Below are 22,005 nucleotides of genomic sequence, written 5' to 3'. Positions count from 1 at the left end.
AGTCAGAGGACCCCAAACCCACCACCTCTTTAACCTCCCTAGGCCTTAGTTTCATCATAGGTGAAATGTGAAGTAACAGGGAGTGTTTCTGCTCTGTGATGGTACTCTTGAACCATCTCCATCATAGGTAATTATTCATCTGGATCGATTTAGGCCCACTTTTAATTATTTTCTTTCTAGCCTTTCTGATTTCCATTTCTCTGTTACTCCTTTCATGTCTTCTTGGATTATTTGAAAATTTAAAAAACATTCCTTTGAACTTATCTATTGATTTTGAGTATATGCTACTATTTTTAGTGGCTACTCCAGAGGTAAAATGTACACAATCTAATCTTTCAGAGTCTACATAGGGCTAATATTTTATCATGCACATTTACCTTCTTCCCTATGCTACAGAGACATACAGAATACATGTGCATATCTTGAAACACCAATTGATGAGGTGATTGCTTTTGTTTTCAATCATTATATATTTTAAAGAATATAAGAAGCAAAACAGTCTTTTATGTTAATCCAGGTATTTATGATTTCTACTGCTCTCCCTTTATCCCTGGAGTTGCATGTTCCTCTCTGGTATCCTTTCCCTTCCTTTTTGAATAGCTCAGACCTTTCAGAGCAGGTCTGTAGGTGACAGGTTCTTCTAGTTTTCATTCATCTGAGAATGTCTTTCTTTGTTTTATTTTCCTTTTTGTCTTTGCCTCTGAGGGACATTTTTGCTGATGACAGAATCCTGTATTAATGGGGCTACACTGTGTCTCAGGGTCACAGCAAGCGTGGGGCCCTGGCTCCTCATGTGAGAAACAGCAGGTCTCTCTCGGAGTTTTAACCCTATCATTGCTGCTGCACAGCCCCATACTCAGAATTGCCTTTAGGCAAAGCTGTGAGAGAAAACAGAAGGCTATGGGACTCCCCTGCTATATTTTCTGGCCCACAAGGGCCCCTTTCCCTAGTTCCTCTTGGTAGAAAGGTGGATTTTCTATGACAGTTTTAGCTGTTTATGCTGATGCTTCACAACCCCACAGCTGGAGCCCACCCTCAGCTCAAGGCTACAGAGCAAAGAAGAAACAAAGGCCTGGGTCACTTTTCCAAACCTTGTCTTCTCATCACGACTTGCCTGCTTTTGCTGACATTTCAGGACCCTCAAAGAGTTGTTTTGGATTTTATCTACAGTTTTTAGTTGTCATTAGTGGGAGAGAAGGACTGTGATAGGGTTATCTACCATGGATGAATTGGCAGTCACCTTAGTCGTGTGTTGTGTGTGTGCTATTTGTGTGTATGTGCATGCATGCACACGCCAAGGATTGAATTCAGGGCCTTGCACAAGCAGAACATGTGTTGTAACCCTGAACTCTACTCCCAAATCCTCAACTTTGTTTTAAATGGGCCACTCTGGCTGCTTTCTTGAGGGCCAACTGAAGGGGGATGGGAGGAGAAGCAGAAGCCAGATAGGAGACTACTACAATGGTCCAGACAAGAGTGAAGGCAGTTGGGGACTCTGGTAGTGGTGAAAGTGGTGAGAGATGGTTGGATTCTAGATATTATCTGATGGCCAAGCTGACAAGGTTTTCTGATGGATTACATATGGGGGTATGAGGAGGACCCCTTGACATGTCTACCGGCAAGCAGCTTAGGCACATGGGCTGAGAGGTCCCTGGCCACCTGGAGCCCTGCTCTGACTGGCTCGCCATGTCCACCTGCGGCCAGCGAGATGGTGAGTACCCCCTCGACACGCCCACTGGCGAGCAGCTTAACAGGCCTGCAACTCCCCCCCACCCCACCCCACCCTCCTGGCTGTGCTGCTACCTGGTTCCACAGTACAGAGGCACAGGGGGGCATAAAGGCCATTGTCCTGAGAGGCAGAAATGAACAACAGATAGAGGACCTCTCTCAGGCTCCTTGATGAAAACTGAAGCCCACTGGAAAAGTGAAGAGAATCTCTGCAATAAAGGCACACCAGACCACCACACTTGGTAAGTTGGAGGGATCATTACCTCCCATCAGAACCTGGACTATCTTCAATGGAAGGGGAGCTGGAACTTGCAGTAGAGTGTTGCAGAATTCAATCCTGCAGGAGGACAGGGAGCTCAACTTGGGGCTTGCAGCCAGAAATCTGCCTGAATTTCATGGGTCTGTGATTGGCTTGCTGAGACTCATTGACTTATATCTTCACACTGCTGGCCACATTGTCTATTGTGACAGCAGAGACATAACCTGAAGGAGGTCCTCCATTTTTATCTTTTGTTATTTTCAAAATTATTATTAGTATTTTTTGCTCTTATTTTTAATTTTAATTTTTTAATTTTTCTACTCTTTCCAAATTTTCATTTTTCTCTTTTTTCTTTCTTTTCTCTTTCTTTCTCTTTTTCTCATTCCCTTGCTGACCAACATTGTTCTTCATCTCATTTTGTGTTCCTGTTCTGGCCCTAGTTTGTATTTCTTCTTTATTTTTCTTTTCTTCTCTTTTTCCTTCTCTCACCTGTGTCCTCTGGCCTCACTGCTAACCTTCCCCTATCCTTCTACCTACCTGTCCCTCCTTCCCCAACTCCTTCTAACTCCCCATCCCAAAGGGTAAAGTTGCTGTATTGAATAGTTTATTCACTATAAACATATGTTGGGTTGGTCCTTGATTTTGATTTAATTCACACAGTTAGTTAAAGGTGTTAGATTAATAATTACCACAAATTATCATTTTCTAAGATGCATTTGATGCTATGGCGTTGCTGATTGTATCACTTGGGCTAAGGTGCTGTGATTGATCTAATCAGTTGTCCTTCCTGGTATAATGAAAATGAGATAGCCTCAGAACCACTAGAGACTCAAAACCTAAAGACCAGCTATATTTGGAAGACACCTCTGAGAAGCAATCATTCCATAAGGGTTCTAACTACAGGCAACAAAGATACTTACAATAAGCAACTTCAAAGTATCAACCCAGGAATTACCAAAGGACAATACCAAAAACAAAAATGAGAAGACATTTAAGCAAGGCACAAGCTCAGACTTCCACCCCACAAAAGGCAAATTCTGGGGAAAATGAGGTGGAAAAGTCTGATAATCAACCACCTGGACACTCTGAACTGATAGCACAGGAAGTAACAAAACAGATGCATGAGGCTCTAGAAAAATTCAAAGCAGAAATAATCTCCCAGGTAACTACAGAGATGGTGAGCAGAATGAAAGACATGATTAGAAGCTCTAGAACAGAAACAGATAAAAAACTAGATGAGCTCTGAAATGTGCTGGAAGCCATGAATGCCCAGCATAAGAAAGAAATGGAAACCATGATCACCCAGCATAAGAAAGAAATGGAATCCATGAAACAGATTCAAACAGATATCCAGGAGATTAAAAACTCCATTGAAAGTATGCACAGCAGATTAAGGGAATGTGAAGACAGAATATCAGATATAGAAGACAGGATTGAGGTTAATAACTAGGAAAACAGAGATTTCTTAAAAATAGTAAGGGACCACAAAAAAATCAATCCAGCAGCTGCTCGATGATGCAAAGAAGAATAACATAAGACTGATAGGAGTCCACAAAAAACAGGAGAAAGTACAATTGACATAAAAAAAACTGCTCACAGAAGTAATAGTAGAAAACTTCCCAGACAGAAGTAGAGAATTGGACATACAGATGAGTGAGGCATATAGAACTCCAACTAGCCACAATCAAAAAAAAAATCTACACCTAGACATATAATAGTCAAGATCCCAGAAACCCAACAGAAGAACAAAATCCTACAAGAAGGTAGAGAAAAGAAACAAATCACCTACAAAGGAAAGCCCACCAGAATCACAGCAGACTTCTCAACACAAACCCTCAAGTCAAGGAGAGCCTGGTATGAAGTATTTCAAGCCCTAAAAGAACATAACTTCCAACCTAGACTGTTGTATCTGGAAAAATTATCTTTCAAAATTGATGAGGAAATTAGATACTTCCACTACAAAGAGCACCCAAGAAACTTCATGAACACCAAACCAGCACTCCAAACAATATCCTAGAAAAAGATAATGAAGGTCATAACTCCATGAGGCCCAACAGAGGGAAGCTACCAGACAAGGTAAGAAACTGAAGGGAAAGGGGGAAAAAAAAAAGAAATAAAAGAGCCAACAACAGTAAAAAATCATGACAAGGATGAGTCAATATCTATCAATTATAACCATCAATGTAAATAGCCTCAATTCACCAATCAAAAGAAATAGACTGGCAGAATGGATTAAGAAGCAAAATCCAACAATATGCTGTATACAAGAAACACACCTACTCAAAAAGAAATTAATAGACTGAAAGTAAAAGCATGGAAAACAGGTCTACATGCAACAGGAACCCAGGAAAAAGCAGGGGTAGCAATCTTATTTGCAGACAAAGTAGATTTCAAACCAAAACTAATTAAGAGAGACAAAGATGGTCCCTACATCCTTGTGAAGGGAACAATCCAAGAGGAAGAGATGACAATCCTAAATACACATGCACCAAATATGAATGCCCCCAAGTATACAAAACAAATATTAATGGACATGAAAAACCAAATAAGCACTAATACAATTGTAGTGGGGGACCTCAATACCCCGCTATCACAAATAGATCATCTAGACAAAAAGTTAACCAGGAAATTCTAGAACTGAACCAAGCTATTGAACAAGTGGACTTAATAGATGTTTACACAGTGTTCCACCTGACAAAATCAGAATACACATTCTTTTTTTTTTCCTTCCAACTGAGTTAGTCTTTTTATTCTTTTGGTAATCTCTTCCAGGGTTAACTACTTCCACTGTAGGTGATGAAATATATAAGGCTCCACTTCAAATGCTGACACTGCTATGAGCATGGTCTTTTTTCCTTCACTGCAACTCAGAATTAAAACTTGGATTCTTGTCTTATATTCCAGTCCCAGTAGTTCCCACTGCAGAAGTTATCTGAAGACAGTCTTATGCTTTCTAGCAATGGTCTGTGACCAGCCTCTATCTTCTCCATGAACACTAGGATGGATTTAGTTTACACATGTATTAAACTAAGAGGCATTCTCTCAAATGAGTTTAAATGCACTTTATTTTTAAACAACCTACATGACATGTTTTTTCCCCCTAAAAAACAGTGCCTCCACTCCAAATAAATCAGTCAAAATAAACAAAGCTTTCAAGATGATATCAGTCCCATTTGTCTAAAAATCCTGGTGTTGTGTGGATGACAAGCAACAGCTAGTTATGGCAAGTGATAGATCCAAGGTAACTGCCAAATCCATTAACATGTTTCCATTTCTAAACCATCCTTAAAGAAAGTCACAAATAGGGCCACACCATCCTCACGGTAATCCAGGATAGCAACCATGCCATCTGGATGCATGTTTGCACCAATAAAGAACTGATAGTTTTTGAAATTAGCAAGGATGTGCTTGATTTGTTCTGCAGCCCTTGTCATAAAAGGTCTTACTCTTTCTGGTCTTTGTTCTTCAAGTTTGCCTTTGATTGATTTCATATAATCTTTAATGTACTTCTTGCAGGCCTCTTTTGTGAAGCTGGTTTCCTGCAAGTGATGGTTCATGACAATATCCACCCCAATGACTACCGTGCTTTCAGTACCTTCGCCCTCCTGGCCTTCAGCGGAGGCATTTCCACCAATGAGCGAGCCATCAATGTTACCCTCTGTTCTACTGACCATCTTGCCCTCCACCTCCAGGCACAGCCCGCCCGAGATCTCCTGGATCTTGTAAATGTCGGAGAACATCCTGGCTGATGAGGTCCCGATAGATAATCATGAGAGTGACTGAAGGGAGATGCGGCCGCACTAGCTTAGCAGGATCCCAGAGCTCAGAGCGAGCATGGTGCAACAGGAGCAGCACACGGGGGGAGCGGGTGGAAAAGAGAATACACATACTTTTCACCTGCACACTGGTCATTCTCCAAAATAGACCACATGCTAGCTCATAGGACATGTCTAAGTAAATGTAAAAGAATTGAAGTTACCCCCTGTATATTATCAGACCATAGTGCAATGAAATTGGACACCAATAGCATAAGAAACCCCCAAACCCCCACAAACACATGGAAATTGTGTAACACCCTCCTGAAGAATGAATGGGTCACAGAGGAAATTAAAGAAGAACTTAGACAGTTTCTACAAGTAAATGATAATGCCAGTACAACATACAGGAATCTATGGGGCACAATGAAAGCTGTTCTACCCAGGAAATTCATAGCAGTTAATGCCCATATTAGGAAAACAGAGAGAACTTAGATAAATAACCTAATGCAGAACCTCAAGCTCCTAGAAAAAGAAGACCATAACAAATCCAAAGCTCATACAGGAGAGGAAATTATAAAGATCAGAGCAGAAATCAATGCAATGGAGACTAAGAGAATGATACAAAAAAAATCAATGAATCAAAGAGTTGGTTTTTTGAAAGAATAAATAAAATTGATAAACCTTTAACCAACCTTATCAAAAAAAGGAAAGAAAAGGCTCAAATCCATGCAATTAAGAACAAAAAAGGTGAAATCACACAGACCCACCAGAAATCATGAAGGATCATCAAGACCTTCTTTGAGAACCTGTACTCTAATAAAATGGAAAACATAGAAGAAATGGACAGATTCCTAGATACATATGAATTGCCAAAGTTAAATGAAGAAGATATAGAAATTCTAAACACCCCAATTACAATGAGTCAAATTGAAAATGTAATAAAATATTTACAAACAAGGAAAAGCCCAGATCCTGATGGCTTCACCACTGAATTCTATAAGACATTTAAAGAAGAACTATTGCCATTACTCTTTAAGCTCATCAAGGAAATTGAAAGGGAAGCAATACTTCCAAATTCATTCCTGGAAGCAAGTGTTACTTTGATCCCAAAACCAGGGAAAGACCCAACCCAAAAAGAGAACTACAGACCAATCTCCCTAATGAACATAGATATAAAAATCTTCAACAAGATACTTGCAAAAAGAATACAGAGGGTCATCAAGAAGATCATACACCCTGACCAAGTCAGATTTATCCTAGGGATGCAATGATGGTTCAACATCCATAAATCAATAAATGTAATACACTATATTAACTGAGTCAAGGACAAAAACCATATGATCATCTCAATAGATGCAGAAAAGGTATTTGACAAAATCCAACACCCATTCATGATAAAAATGCTACAGAAAATTGGAATAGAGGTCTTTATCTCAACCTGATTAAGGCTATTTATGAAAAACCAACAGCCAACATCATACTAAATGGTCCAAAACTGAAAACTTTCACGTTAAAATCAGGAACAAGACAAGGATGTCCACTATCACCACTCCTGTCCAGTATAGTTCCGGAAACATTAGCCACAGCAATTAGAAAAGAGAAAGAAATAAAAGGAATAAAGATAGGAAAGGAAAAAGTTAAACTGTCATTATATGCTGATGATATGATACTTTACATAAAAGTCCCAAAACACTCTGCCAAAAGACTTCTAGACCTAATTGACAGATTCAGTAGAGTAGCTGGATACAAGGTCAACACTCAAAAAACAATAGCCTTCTTAGACACAAATAGCAGACTCACTGAGAAATTAGGGAAACAATTCCTTTTGCAATAGCATCTAAAAAAATGAAATATCTAGGAATTAACTTAACAAAGGAAGCAATAGACCTCTATACTGAAAAATACAGCACTCCAAAAAAGGAGATCAAGGAGGATATAAGAAAATGGAAAGACATCCCCTGTTCCTGGGTAGGAAAAACCAATATAGTGAAAATGGCCATACTTCCAAAACTACTATATAGATTTAATGCAATGCTGATTGAAATTCCAACAATACACTTCACAGAACTAGAGAAAACAATCCAAAAATTCATTTGGAACCAGAAGAGACCTAGAATAGCAAAAGCAATTCTAGGCAACAGAGACATGGCAGGGGTATCACAATCCCTAACTTGAAACTATATTACAAAGCTACTGTGATATGGTATGGGCAAAGAAACCAGACCCAAGGATCAGAGGAATAGATTAGAAAATGCAGAAACAATTCCAGACATACTCAGCCACCTCATCTTTGACAAAGGAGCCAATCGACCTCACTGGAGGAAAGATAGCCTATTTAATAAATGGTGTTGGAAAAACTGGATTTCAACTGGCCAAAGATTAAAACAAGACCCATATTTATCACCATGCACTAAACTAAGATTGAAGTGGATAAAAGATCTAAATATGAAAACAGAAACACTAAACTTGCTGGAAGATAAGTTAGGTAGAACTCTTGAAGACATTGGCATAGGAAAAGACTTTATGAACAAAACCTCAGTAGCACGGGAACTAGCACAAAGAATCAACAACTGGGATCTCATCTTATTAAAAATGCTTCTGCACTGCAAGAGAGACCACCAACAGAGCTAAGAGACAACCTACAATGCGGGAAAAAGTTCTTAGCAGCTGCACCTCAGACAAAGGACTACTATCTGGAATATATAAAGAACTTAAAAAAATCAGACCTCCCCAATTTAAAGGCCCAATCCAAAAATGGGCATCTGAAATGAACAGACATTTCTCACACAAAGAAGTAGAAATGGCAAATAAACATATGAAAACATGTTCAACATCACTGGTCATTCAAGAGATGCACATGAAAACAACATTGAGATTCCACCTCACTCCAGAAAGAATGGCTGCTATCAAGAAATCAGCCAATAACAAATGCTGGTGGGTTTTGGGGGGTTTTTTCCATTGTTGGTGGGAGTGCTGACTGGTGTAACCACTGTGGAAATCAGTATGGAGATACCTCAAAGAACTTGGGCTAGAGGTCCCATTTGACCCAGCTATTCCCCTGCTGGGTATCTTCCCAAAAGAACTTAAAGAATCATACCACAGTGATATATATTCCCCCATGTTTATAGTGGCACAGTTTGTAATAGCTAAGACTTGGAAACAGCCCAAGTTCCCATCGACTGGAAACTGGATAAAGAAGATGTGGTTTTTTCATAAAATGGAGTACTACTCAGCCATAAAGAATGAGAAACTAGAGACATTTATAGCTAAATGGAAGCATATTGAGGCCATGCTCTTAAGTGAAATGAATAGGATACACACGTGTACACAACGAATAGTTTCTCTAATGTGAGAAACTGAAAGTGTAAATAAGGATGAAAATGATTAAAATGAATAATTGATAATTTGAAATAGGAAGAAAAGGTCCAAAGGGGTAGGGGAAGTGGAAGGCGTAGGGGAAAGGAAAGAAGGGAAAGGAAAAATTATGAGAAAAGGAAAAAAATGGAAACAAAGTCTACATAAATAGAGAAGGATAGAGGAGGTGAATGGTGCACAGGTAATGGGGAAAAATAAGAACCAAGATACATCATGTACAGGTACAAGCACCCAATGACAAATGTAAACATATTGTATACCTAAAATGTACCAATGAAAGAACTTAAGCAAAAAAAATATGGGAGTATGAGAGAAAGAGAGGGGTTAAAGAGGGCACCAAAGTTTTTAAGCTTAAGCAGCTTAGTGGAGTTGCTGTCACTGTGAAAGGAGCAGCCTGGAGAGGGAAGAAGGAAGATGAAGAGCTTGTTTCCCTGTGTTCTATTCACAGTGCCCATTAGACACTACATGGAGATGTCAATGAGCAAATCATATATTCCAACCTGGAGCTGATGGGAGGTCTGGGCTGGAGATATAAGCTTGGTGGTCACTGGTATGTGGATGGTGTTTAGAGCCATGGGACTGACCTCGAGATCACCTCTGGGGAGGGTACAGAGATAAGAGAAGGCACCTGATGGCTGGAGCCTGGGGCTTAATGTAGATGTGCTGTCTCAAAGTTGGAAGCAACTCCATGAAAACTGGAGGTGTCAGTTTGGGTCTAGTTGGGAAGAGGACAGCGCCATATAGCAACTTGAATGTTAGGGATTGACACTTAATATAGTAATGTGAGGGATTGGCTCATGAGAAGTAAATAGAACTCTAAAAAATATACCAATGGCAGATGTAAGAACAGCTACTACTCCTAGTGCTGTGGTGGAAGACCTCAGGGAAAGACAAGCTGGCAGCTAGATCTCATGGGATAGAGCACAGCCTCTCTTATCAGATGCCAGAGTAGCAGAACCTGTTGGAAATTGTCCACCCAGAATATACCAGAAATCAACCTTCTTAGGTACTGGGGAAAGATTTTCACAAAGAGGTGTCTAGAAACACTTGACTTTGCAATTGCCAAGAGCAGTGCTGGCTGGCTGTGGCCAGATGCTACACAACACTGCTGTGATTCGGGAACCTGACACTAGACAGACCAAACCGGACTTCCCAAGGGAGCCCCTGCCTCCCACTGATTACAGCTAAAAGTGCTAGATAAAATTCAACTGCAGCTACTTGAGGATTTTGAAAAGTAAACAAATGCAGGCAGATCAGTGTCTCTCCGACGCCTACTGACAAAAAGCTTACCACTGTACCAGCTGGCAAAAGAAATGATTTTAGGGGATCAGATCCATTTTCACAGAGAAGGCAGCTGAGGGTGAATTTGGAGCTCAGGCAATGAACTGATCACTGGCATGGGGTAGATGCAGGTCTGGCCAAGAGAGGCACTGAGGCTGCCCCGAGAGGTGTGTGTGGCCTTGCACATGGGAATAAACTGGGAAGTCAAGAGCTCCCAGAAGCAGGAGGGCAGATGGCTGCTGCATCCAGGGCCAGGCTGGCCTGCAGCTGTGCACAGGGTGCCTCTACCTCTTCAGGGTGCTGCCTGGGGCCCGGGTGAGGCAGAACACACGAGGATGAGATAGTTTCCTGGTCTCTGAGAAGGCCAGCCCTGTGGAGGCTGCAATACGCAGTTTCTGCCATATGTCTGTGTGTCCTAATGCACCTGTGTCCATGTGACTGGCCCTGACCTGGCTTGGCCAGTCCCCACTTGGGCTGTGTCTTGCCCTCTGATATGATCATACTCAACTCTAGGCAAGTCCCCAAACTTGCTATGTCTTCTATAACCTCTTGGTTTTTAGACATGTCATGGCCTCTGCTTGGAACACTTCTTCCTTCTTCATATGACTGATTCATCATCTTTCACATCTCTGCTAAGACAGCACATCCTTTAGGAAGCTTTTAATGATGACCTGAGTCTGCATTGGGTCTCTCTGTGCACTATTCTTAACAGAGCATTTTGCATATCAAGACCTAAGCGCTTGTGTACCCGTCTGCCTATCAGACTGGATTAGAAGCTCTTTGCAGGACAAGGATTGAGTCATGTTCCCAGCTATTTTCCCAGCATCACGGCTAACATGTAGTAGGTACTTATCAAGTGTTTGTTGAGTGAATGAACAAAAGATGACAGGCTGGAAGTAGGGTACATAGATGGGGTGGCAGAGGGTGGAGGTATATGGGAAGATCATATAAGGCTTGAATGCCATGTTAAAGGATTTGGGCTACTTCTGGGAGACAATGGGGAGCCACTGAGGGATATAAGCAGAAGGGAGCCATAATTAACTTTCCATGTGAGAAAGAGCTCTCTGGCAGTGCATGACAAATGAGTTGGATGGGGACAGAAAGTCCAGGAGGTCTCTTCAGTGGTCTCTCAGGGCCAGGCATGGGGTGGGACTCTGGAATAGGTGGCAGAGTTCACCCTGGTCAGGAGAGGGCACTCTGAGGTGTAAGGTAATGCCGGGAGAAAGGCAGGCCCTTCGCCACCTGTTTGCAGAGACTTGCTCCACGTCTCCCCAAATTGTGGAATTGTGAGCCCCTCCCAGGACACCAGCCTCTGCCCTTGCTTGGCAAGTCCTCAGTAGGGTGAGATGGTGGCCTCACCATCCCCAGGGTGATCCGGAAGGAGAGGTCACAGTCCTCGGAAAGTTAGCTCGGCAAGTTTATTGAAAACCCAGGAACAGGAAGAGCACTACAAACGGGCACCCACCCACCCCAGGCCCCCTGGAAATGGCAGACACAAACTCTGCAGCAGCGACAGGGCAGAGTGATGCAGTGCTGTGGCCCAACTCTCCGCCCACTTTGGGATGTGCTGCCAGAAAAGGGAAACCAACAATGCAGGAAGCAAGACGGCAACATGCAAGGTCTGGGAGAAGAACCACTGCAGAGGACCTAGGGGTCCCTGGGCCTGCAAGGACTGTGGGTCCATCCTTCAGGGCCAGGAAGAAAAGGAAAGAATGGTCTCCCACCAGGGAAAGAAAGAGAAAGGAGCTAGAGGCCTTGGGCCAAGGATGTGTCTTGTCTGCAGGGCATTCTCCCCATTACTCCAAAACCAAGGTGGCTGTGGTGTCTGAACACACACATTGTGGCTTAGAATGGTTCCTTTTCTCCCCAGGTGCACTGCTTTCTGTGGATGCACTGACTTGGCTTATCCAGAGGCTGTGGCTGGAGGGTGAGCAGTGATCCCAGTGAAGGAAATTTGGAGTCAGGAAGAAGCCAGTCTGGCTCTGGCTGTAGTTAGTTAGAGCATCTACTGGGTGAAAAATCCTCCAGAAAGACCTGGCCCAGGCACAGGAGTGTCTGGGGAAAGCATTGGAGAGCAATCTGGCAGGAGGGCTGGCTAGAAACCTTTCAGGCCCAAAGCCCAGAGGCGTCAGGGGACAGAAGCAGGGGACATTCAGCTGGTTCTTCTCTGGGCAGCGGCCATCTGGGCTTGGCTCTCAGTGCCGGGTCCGGCAGGTGGTGGTGGTGGACGAGAAGCGGATGCTAGAGCTGCGGCTGCCCCGGCCACCGCTGCAGCTGCTGAAGCCACCCTCGGTGGGCAGCGGGCGGGGGACACTGGGAACACAGGCCTCATCCACAATCACGGAGCCACCTCGGGCTCCACCCAGGCTCGAGCTGCCAGAAGTCAGGACCCCTCTGCTGGTGTGGATGCTGCTGCCACCACCCGAGAAGGTGACACCACGGGAGAGGGTGGAGCTGGAGAACAATGGCTCAGGCCCACACACCACACCTCCCCGGGAGCTGCTCACAGCTGCAGAGAAGACACCATTAGGGAGTCAATGTCCCCTTTTCTTTCTCCTATCTGGATGGCCCAAAGACTATAACTACACTAAAACCAAATACCCAGATTCAGTTGGAGGAGTTTGGCCCATTCCCCTGATGTTTGCATACGTCCATAACTTGACTGTCATTTATCTATGACCCAAGTGGGTTGGGTTATAGGAGGCAAGTGGTGGGTTGATTGTGCAGGTCGCTGGAGCAGTAGCCTCCATAAAGGCATGTGAATTTATTTTCCATTATATTGTGCTCCCTGTTTCTCCTGGACCAGCACACAAGAAACCCTGCCAACAGAAGTCCCTTGTTAGCTCTCTCCTGACCTGCTGGTGGCTCTGCTGTGTTGACCAGTGTGTTAGCAGAGTGGAACCCAACTATCCCTTGCTCAGACAAGCTCCCACCAGCATGCCGCACACTCTTTTTTCTGCCCTCTCCTCTCACTGGAGTCCTTCTTGCCACTGTGATCTCTGCTTGATTTTGATCTCCTGTAGAAGGCCATCGCTTGCTGCCATTTCCCCTCCCCCATGTGCCTCTCCTCTGGGCTCGGGGAGCTCTGACCATCTGACTCACTCATGAGTTCCACCACACACATGGGCACATTTGTGTTTTGGGGAGCAGAGATCTGGATTTGGGTTCTGGCTAATTTTATGACTTCTAGCACATCGTATCTTTGCTCTGGTGTGCCAATGTCTGCTCTTCCTCTTCTAGGATTAGGGAGGTGGTGACTAAACTCACTTCTCAAGAAGATAGAAATCCTAGAGAGCAGAGGCTGGATTTGCTCCACCCTGCGGTGCCCAGCACAGTGTCCTGCATACTTTGGACACAACCAGTACTTTGACAATCTGACAGCAGGAGGAGGAATGTCTATTTAACCTTGTCCCATCACTGCCATCAAGGGGTGAGAGACCTCCTTGGCACAGCTCTTTCACTCTAAGCCACTGAGGTGGTTCCCTTGAAGAATGAGGGTACTCAGAGCAAAAAGGCTGATTCTCTTCTGGGGCTCTGTCTTACCTTGAAGGTGTTGGGATGCCTTTGCTCTGGGGAGTTCTCAGACTTCAGCTCCCAGGGGACAGATGGTCCCTGCACCCCTGACCACCATCTTGGAAGACCCCTGATCCCAATATAAATTTACAGGAAAATGGAAGGACAGAGAAATGTAAAGAGGAAAAGACTTAAGTTACTCACATATGTTTACTGGTCCAACACCTTCGCAGATCCTGGAGGGAGAAAGAAATGAATCAGTTCATGGGTATTGTTTCCCCAAATCTGCTTGCTTAAAAAAGGCTTTCTTATCTGCGTGGACCAGTGGACCAGCAGTTCTCAGCCCTGGCTATACACATGGGGGCTTTGAAAAATGACCCATTCTTAGAGCTCATCCCCAAATTATGGATTAAAATACTTGAGGGCTGCCAGGTGTAATTAATCCCAGCTACCTAGAAGGCTGAGCAGAAAGATCACAAGTTCAAGGCCAGCCCGGGCAATTTAGCAAGGCTTTTTCTTAAAATTTAAAAAAGGGTTGGGATTTTAGCTGAGAGGTAGAGAACTTGCCTAGAATGCGTTCCACAAAAATTTGAGGAAGTGTATTATTACTGTTACTGTTTTTAACAAATTGACTAAGCAAGCAAAACTCCCTATGAGCTCTTACAGCTTGCCTTTGAGAACAACAGATCTGGAACGGCCTTCCAAACCTCTGACAAGGGCAACTGACTAACACTTGCAGAAATTGTGTTGTTATCTGTACAGATTGCTCATTTCAGCCCTTCTTCACCTAGACCCCCTCCTTTTATGTGGTAAACCTTTCTAGATGCCCATGCCTGACCTCATTCCCTCCTGTTGCACCAGAAGCCTTTACCGGATCTCCTCGCCCTCCAGCAGTCGCCTATAGGTGGCGATCTCGATATCCAGGCCCAGCTTGGCGTTCATGAGCTCCTGGTACTCCCGTAATTGCCGTGCCATGTCCTGCTTGGCTTGCTGCAGGGCACCCTCCAGGTCTGCCAGCTTGCACTTGGCGTCGTTGAGGGCCACCTCGCCCTGCTGCTCAGCCTCAGCCACGGCAGCCTCCAGCTTGGCTCGCTGCAGAGAGGATAGTTCGCAAGTGGGCTTTCTCTCCAGGCCAGGGACCATGGGAGGTAGGGACAGTGGGCAGATACTGGTTTAGAAATGCTGCTCTGAGTTGATGGGATATAGCCTTGTCCTGAGCCAGGTTTGGAACCTCTGGTGGCTGCTTAGTTCCCATCCACACTGACTTTGCCCTTGTTGATTTCTGCTACCCTGACACCCATGGGGTCCAGAGAGTCACTCATTCTTTCTCCCTTCCCTCACCATTTTGGTAGCCACAGGTCTTTCCTTCTATATGGGAGGCTTTCCTTTTGTTTCATATTTTCTTCCTCCAGGAAGCTTTCCTAGACAAATCTTTCATTCCTTTGTTTCTAAATCTTGATGGGTCCCTTACTTCATCAGAACAGGGCTCCCCAAAGCTAAGGGCCCTGCCTGTCTTCTCTCTGTGACTTTTTCTCACTTTTTGCCTACCTGAGCTTTGGCGTGCTCAATCTCTCCCTTCAGCCTCTGAATCAGCCGAGTCAGCCCATTGATTTCATCCCGCGTGTTACGTAAGTTGTCACAATGCTGGCCCGCGGTCACCCGCATCTCCTCATACTAGGGAGAAGGAGGTGTTTTGAGGATTCAAAGTCAGATCAAGACTACAGCCACCTCCAGAGTTGGAGTCTCAGACTCCCTCAGGGTCCACCCTGTTGCATATGAGTTGCCCCAAACCCAGGTCATCCCGCTCCCTTTCACCAGCTTCTTTGTGCCCACCTTGGTCTGGTACCAGGCCTCAGCTTCAGCACGGCTGCGCCTGGCCACCTCCTCATACTGCGCCTTGACCTCAGCAATGATCCCATCCAGGTTCAGGTCTCGGCTGTTGTCCATCTTCACAATGACTGATGTTTCTGAGATGTGTGATTGCAGCAATTGGATTTCCTATGTTGGAAGAGCAGCAAGACAGATGGGGTCAGAGTCCCCTGTGTTTGGGACTCTGCCACAGGGTCCCCAGGCTGTGTGTCAGGGAAGGAAGTATCACTTACTGTTTTAGGACAAAGCAAGATCCTCCAAACTAAGGGCAAGGAAAAATCCAGGTTTGAGGATTATTTCAGTTAGGATCTTTGCTGTAAGCTTGGAGATGTCCCCACTACACCCTACATTGCTAGGTGAATGCTAAGACCAGGGGAGCCTAGGAACTTGGTGGAGGGAGAGGGAACCATGCTAAGGCTTAAACTTTTCTCTGGCTTATCCATAAAATTGCCCCCCCCCCGTTTATGGTGCATTGAGCAGAGACTATATTTTAGAACACAGCAGTCTAGGAATTTCTATATCCCAAGTCCCACATAGAACTGGGGGACTGGAGCTGGCTGGCAGGGAAGGTTTCAGCCTCTTCACTTGGAGCTAGAAACTCAGTTCAGGTTGAGTCTACTCCAGACCAAACAGATCACATGTGAAGCAAAGGATAGCTAGTTGGTTTGGCAAATTAGATCAAACACAATCTTTCTTACATTTCCTGGTAAGTCAGTTTTCTAGACTCATCTGGCCAGTAGATAGGAAGTGATATCTTTAAACCCCAGTCTTTAGATTAGCCAATGAAGATTCGGATCACAGATACAGGGATCATTCATAGGCCTGAGCCAGGCTCTGAAAGGCTGGCCTCCCTCGCATTCTCCACTTGCAGATACAAAACATAGAGAACAAAGATGTTTGATACCAGAGTTGAAAATGTGTCAGCTCAGACTAAGCCCTCACAGGGTCGAGGCCCAGCACTGACTTCCTTGGATGGCTTTGAGAAGAAACCTCACCTCCAAGTACAAGGCTTTCAGGAAGTCAATTTCCTGAGTTAGCATATCCACGTTGGCTTCCAGATCAGATTTATTCAAGAAAGCTGTATCTACATCCTGCATAAAGAGAGAAGGATAAGATACTCATTACTTATGCTCCATTTACCTTTCCCACCTAGCCAGCACCTGCAGATGGATGGGAAGAGCCTCCTGTTCCACAGGGCCAACTCCTGCAAGCTTTTGGGATGGGTGGAAGTGAAGTTTAGTGACTATCACTCTTCCCCTTACTGCAATGTGAAAACCCCCAGTGGCTACTGGATATTCTTCAATGCTTATTTAAAGGCAAGAAAATCTGGATAATTCATGACACTTCATTAAAAGTTCATCTTTTCAGATGAACTCTCATGTCACCCAGTCCTAAATAATCTGAGGCCAAATCAGAACTTTGAAGGGAATCTGATGTTGTCTTCGAAGTTGTGCTGTCTTTGTGTGAGTAGTCCCAGATTCCACAGGGCTGCCTGGGTCATTTCTGAGGATCATTTCCCCATATGAAGAAATTTGTCTGGACCTGTGGCTTTTCCTTACCTTCTTCAGAGCCACAAACTCATTCTCAGCATTGGCTCGGAATCCCACCTCCTCTTCATACCTGGGATGATAAAGAGGAGCAGGGTGAGTTTTCTAAAATGAGACTCAGTTACTCATAAGTCCCCCATGAGCCTCTAAACACCCTTGTGGCTTCCTATTGCTATTCACATACTACCATCCTTCTGGTCTTATATTTAAGATCCTTTAAGAGCCAGTGGTCCTCAGTTCCCCCAAATCTCTTTTACTTTTTCAACTTGGATTTAGGGTCTGAAGATCTGGACCATTGCTGTACTCCTCTGTTAGAAATGACTTGAGGTTAGAAGATGTGGGGGTTTTTTCCCCCATAAAATGGAGTACTACTCGGCCATAAAGACTGAGAAACTAGAGACACTTATAGCTAAATGGATGCACATTGAGGCCATACTCTTAAGGGAAATAAATAAGAAATAAATAGTTTCTCTGGTGTGAAAAACTAAAAGTGTAAATAAGAACCAAAATGTATAATTGATAATGTGAAATAGGAAGAAAAGGTCTGAAGAAGTAGGGGAAGTGGGAGGGTAGGGGGAAGGAAAGAAGAAACAAAAAATAGGAGAAAAGAAAAAATGAAAACAAAGTCTTTGTAAATAGGGAAGGGTGGAGGGGTAAAGGGAGGGCAGGGGAATGGAGAAAAAATAAGAACCAAGATACTCCTGTAAGCGTACAAGATCCCAATGATGAATGTAACTGTATTTTATACTGAAAATGTACCAATAAACTTAATGAAAAAAAATGACTTGGGGTCATTGCACTTGACCATAGAGGATATAAGAACCAGCTCAATGCTGAATATGAGTACTGTTTTCAAAACCAGAGAGTTCCATTTCTGGGGTGAACTTGCCTATTCCCCCTGGAAGTATTAGGGACACACTGTGCCCAATTCCAAGACTTCTTTTTTCTCAGGACCCACAGGGAACCTCCTCTTCCTCCCTCACACATCACTGTCCCCCACCCTGTCCCCAGGCTGGGTACTGTGACCAATATTCAGTCCTGATCCTTTTAGCTGCTCTCATTTGAAGTGGGCTGCTGTTTTGGGACCAGCTCATGCATGTCCTCAGTCTTTGCAGTCCAAGTGTCACTCACTTCTTCTTGAAGCCCTCAAGGATGTCTTGCATGTGGTTCTTCTCAGCCTGCAGCCGGGCCTGGTCACTGACCAGTATGTCCAGCTGCCTTCTCAGGTTGGTGATGTAGTTCTCAAAAAGAGGCTCCAGGTTGCTCCTGGCACATTTCTGTTCTTGGAGGAAGCTCCACTTGGTCTCTAGCAGTTTGTTCTGTTGCTCCAGAAACCTCACCTAAACCAACAGGGACAAAGAAATGGTATTTGAAGTGCTCACTAGGGTCCCCACATGTTGGCCAGTTCTTCAGAGCCATGATTCTCCATCACTGTTGATAGTGTTTTCTCCTTTGTTGACTTTCATTCCTCCTCTAATTCAGTAGAAGCTGGAAGATCAGATTTGTGCTCCTCCTCCTCACGTTCAGCCAGGATTGGCTACAAATAGAGGTGTTTGAACCAAAGCACTTCAGTCCCGTTTGCACCCACCCCCACCACCCCCACTCCCACCACCCCCATCCCCCTGCCAAGACACAAGCCAGTTCACTGGGTTTGGGGTTAGAAAGATTGATTCTGCTTAAGCTGAGGTTTGTCTGGAAAATCAATGCCAGGTGCCCCTAGCACAGCATGAGGAGGCAAGGAAAGTACATTGGGGTGAGCTGTGCTATGAGGAGGTGGGATTCTGGGATTGTAAGCCACATCAACCACCTTAGATACTCCTTTGCCTGAGATGTGTACAGCTGAAAGAGAAACTACAGCTCATTTCCCTCAATCTCCTCTTATTAGAGATGAGGACATTAGAGCCAAGAGGTTGCTTTCCAAGTCTGTGCCTCCATCTGCACCTGGACATTGTGGACGGCAGTTCTTTTGCACAAGCCACATCACTGTCCCTCTGAAGCAGCCTGAAGATCGGCTACCTCCAGTGATTGTTCCCTATGTTTCCCTCAACCTAGGCAGTTTGGTGAATCTTGGTATTCCCTGTGTGGGGTATGAATTCTTGGCTTTTTATATGAGAGTTACTCAATTCTGTTTCCCCTTTTCTAGGCCTGAACAGATAAGGCCATCCAGCCTCAGAAACTAGGGGAATCTCATAAAAAGCATAAGGATCTCGAAAGAGAAACTTTTAAAATTTACACCACCTGATTCCTGGCTGAAGTCTGAATATTGCTACCTTTAGACATTGCTAAGTACATTGCTAAGTACAGGAGACATTGCTAAGTGCACAGATAGTAGGCCTTAGTTTGCCTAGATGCTCTCAGAGTTGGCTGGTTGTTCCTTTTCCCTCCAAAAGAAGTAACCAGTGTCAGCCTATCTTACCATATGACAGTTCCTCTGGGTTGTCCTTGCTCAGTGGCAGAGCAACCCAGACCTCATTTCTCAGTTCCTTTGCTGGACATCTGAAGGACCTGGGGTCAAAGGCAATGTCTCCAACCTGGACCAGCTCTTGTTAAGGGAAAGAGCACCCCAATCCACTTTAGCACTTATCACCCCAAACCCAGATATTCAGCTCTCATATGTACCTTGTCAATGAAGGAGGCAAACTTGTTGTTGAGGGTCTTGATTTGCTCTTTCTCATCCTTCTTCACCCTCTGGGCATTGGGGTCAATCTCCAAGTTGAGCGGGGTCAGCAGGCTCTGGTTAACAGTCACAGCTGTGATAGATGGGGGTGCTGGACCTCCGACACCAACTCCAACTCTGTAGCCAAAGCCAGGGCCACCAAAGCCATAACCAAGGCCACTGCTGGCTCCAAATCCCAGACCAACACTGCTGCCAGCTCTAAACCCCAGACCAACACCACTGCCGAAGGCCACCCCACTGCCAGCACCAAAGCCAACACCGCAGTGGAGGGGACGAGGGCCCACAGCTGCTATCCGGGGTGAGCAAGATCCAAAGTTGACGACACTCCGACTACCAAAGCCACCCAGACCCCGGAAGCCAGACCTACTCCTGCAGGAGACAGAGCTGGCCTGGAAATGGTTCTGGGGGGTCACTACTGAGCAAGAGCTGAAGTTGCCCACCCGGCGACCAGAGGTGACTCTGTAGGAGCGACAAGACATGCTGACTTCCTGGGTGACAGCCAGAGCAACTGTAGAGTGGGGTGAGCTGGAGCTGGGAGTCCCTTTGAGACTAGTGGGTCCTTTTCATCCCTTTTATGTGTGTGGGGATCTGAGGATTGGCCCATAAAAATGAAAAAGCCATTTGAAGACATTTATGAGCTTGGGTAGTGAGCAGAAACTCTTCATGCCTGTAACCTCCTTAACAATGAGCTAACTCAGACACACCTATTCTCATCTGGGTAAGGACTATAAACATTAAAAACACATAAGCACATAAATATTATGATCCTATTTTTTCCCATAAGTCCACCACAATTGCCATTACAGGAACATTAATTTGCTTTGGTCATAAATTGAAAGACTTTTTCACTGCAAGAGTGGCTAACCACCAGAAAGTTAGGATGGTAACAGTTCCAGCCAGAGGCTCACAAGGCATGCATCTATGTAGATTTAAGACCGTAAAGAGAGGAGGAATGTGCAAAGGAGAAATGGTCTGCACAGCTCCAAGAAAGAAACTATATGAAAAGAATATAGTGTACTGTTTCTCTATAGACAAATTAAATGATCAATAAACTTTTTGCAGTGTTTCATCTATCCTCCATGATCTAGTTTGGCTGTTTACATAACAGTGAATCTATAGCAAAGCTCATTTGGGCCAATGTAGACACAACTCTTATTTGAGATGCTAAAAAGCGTTTCATTCATTTGATGATGATTGAGTGCCTACTCTGTACCAGGCTATGGCTCCTGTATGTAAAGCTACCCACATGGTCTGGAGTCACACCCCTTAGCAAATATACCACAGGACCGATTTAAGATCAGGTCCATGCAGTGTCCTTGAATAATTGGTTAGGATGCAGAGACACAAAGTAAGAAGCATCTGGAGAGAAGATGAAAAGTTTAAAACAACTGGATATTGTTATTATTAACAACATTACAGATGTTCAGGATCCAGAGACAAGCTGGGGTTGGCATTTTCTATTCTAGTATGTGGAATGTTTGTCTTTCTTGTCCTGTGCCTGGGAGAACTTTTGTTTGACTGGATGCTTGGGCTCTCTCAGATGCTTTGGGATCTACTTAGAGGGGGATAAGTGGTTTTAACAGAAGATATCTAGCCATTACTGTATTTTCTATAGACCCAGCTACCAGGAAAAGACACAGAAAAATAAAGAACTAGAGAATCCTTAACGAGATCACAAACAGCCTCTGGGTTGAATTCAGCAGTCTGTTCTCAGCCCCCCTTTCTCCTGACTTACCAGCAGTATTTGACACAATCGACAAGCCTATTCCCTTGACACACTTTCTTCTTTTCATTTCCAAACAATATATCCTCCTAGTTTCTTGCCATCCTTTTTAGTCTTCTTAGCCAGTTCCTCCTCATGTTCCCAACCTCTCTACACACCTGAGCATCCCTAGGCTCAGCCCTTGTGGCTTTTCTCATCTTTGCCGTGGTGACATCATACTGACTTGTGACTTTAAATTCTCTCTGCCCATCAATGACTGCCAAGGCATAGCTCTA

General features: G+C 44.4%; 2 protein-coding genes across 2 annotated transcripts; both read right to left on the bottom strand.

Annotated features, from left to right (window-relative positions):
- Positions 1-5,244: 5,244 nt before the first annotated feature.
- LOC101724915 (translationally-controlled tumor protein-like) lies at positions 5,245-5,746 on the bottom strand. Its single transcript, XM_087209681.1, has one exon. It carries the CDS (start codon positions 5,725-5,727, stop codon positions 5,245-5,247), a length of 483 nt encoding a protein of 160 aa, XP_087065807.1. The 5' UTR covers positions 5,728-5,746.
- Positions 5,747-11,799: 6,053 nt separating this feature from the next.
- On the bottom strand, positions 11,800-20,546 carry Krt84 (keratin 84). Its single transcript, XM_004872687.2, has 9 exons — positions 19,950-20,546; positions 18,462-18,670; positions 17,343-17,403; positions 16,779-16,874; positions 15,748-15,912; positions 15,463-15,588; positions 14,786-15,006; positions 14,119-14,150; positions 11,800-12,910 (listed from the first exon to the last, which is right to left on the bottom strand). Exons 1-9 carry the CDS (start codon positions 20,484-20,486, stop codon positions 12,597-12,599), a joined length of 1,761 nt encoding a protein of 586 aa, XP_004872744.1. The 5' UTR covers positions 20,487-20,546; the 3' UTR covers positions 11,800-12,596.
- Between the last annotated feature and the right edge of the window lie 1,459 nt (positions 20,547-22,005).

The sequence above is a fragment of the Heterocephalus glaber genome, unplaced genomic scaffold (genome assembly GCF_053883595.1).
Source record: "Heterocephalus glaber isolate CG9 unplaced genomic scaffold, H.glaber_assembly_v1.0 deba00001060, whole genome shotgun sequence".
NCBI lineage: Eukaryota > Metazoa > Chordata > Mammalia > Rodentia > Bathyergidae > Heterocephalus > Heterocephalus glaber.
This window is presented reverse-complemented; position numbering and strand designations above follow the sequence as displayed.

Coding starts and splice junctions, on each gene's coding strand:
- Krt84 (XM_004872687.2), bottom strand. CDS start 20,486: ATGTCTTGTCGCTCCTACAGAGTCACCTCTGGTCGCCGGGTGGGCAAC. Junction 15,913..16,778: donor TGAAAGCCTTGTACTTGGAG/GTGAGGTTTCTT, acceptor CTTCCAACATAG/GAAATCCAATTGCTGCAATC. Junction 15,589..15,747: donor AGGCCTGGTACCAGACCAAG/GTGGGCACAAAG, acceptor CCTTCTCCCTAG/TATGAGGAGATGCGGGTGAC.
- LOC101724915 (XM_087209681.1), bottom strand. CDS start 5,727: ATGTTCTCCGACATTTACAAGATCCAGGAGATCTCGGGCGGGCTGTGC.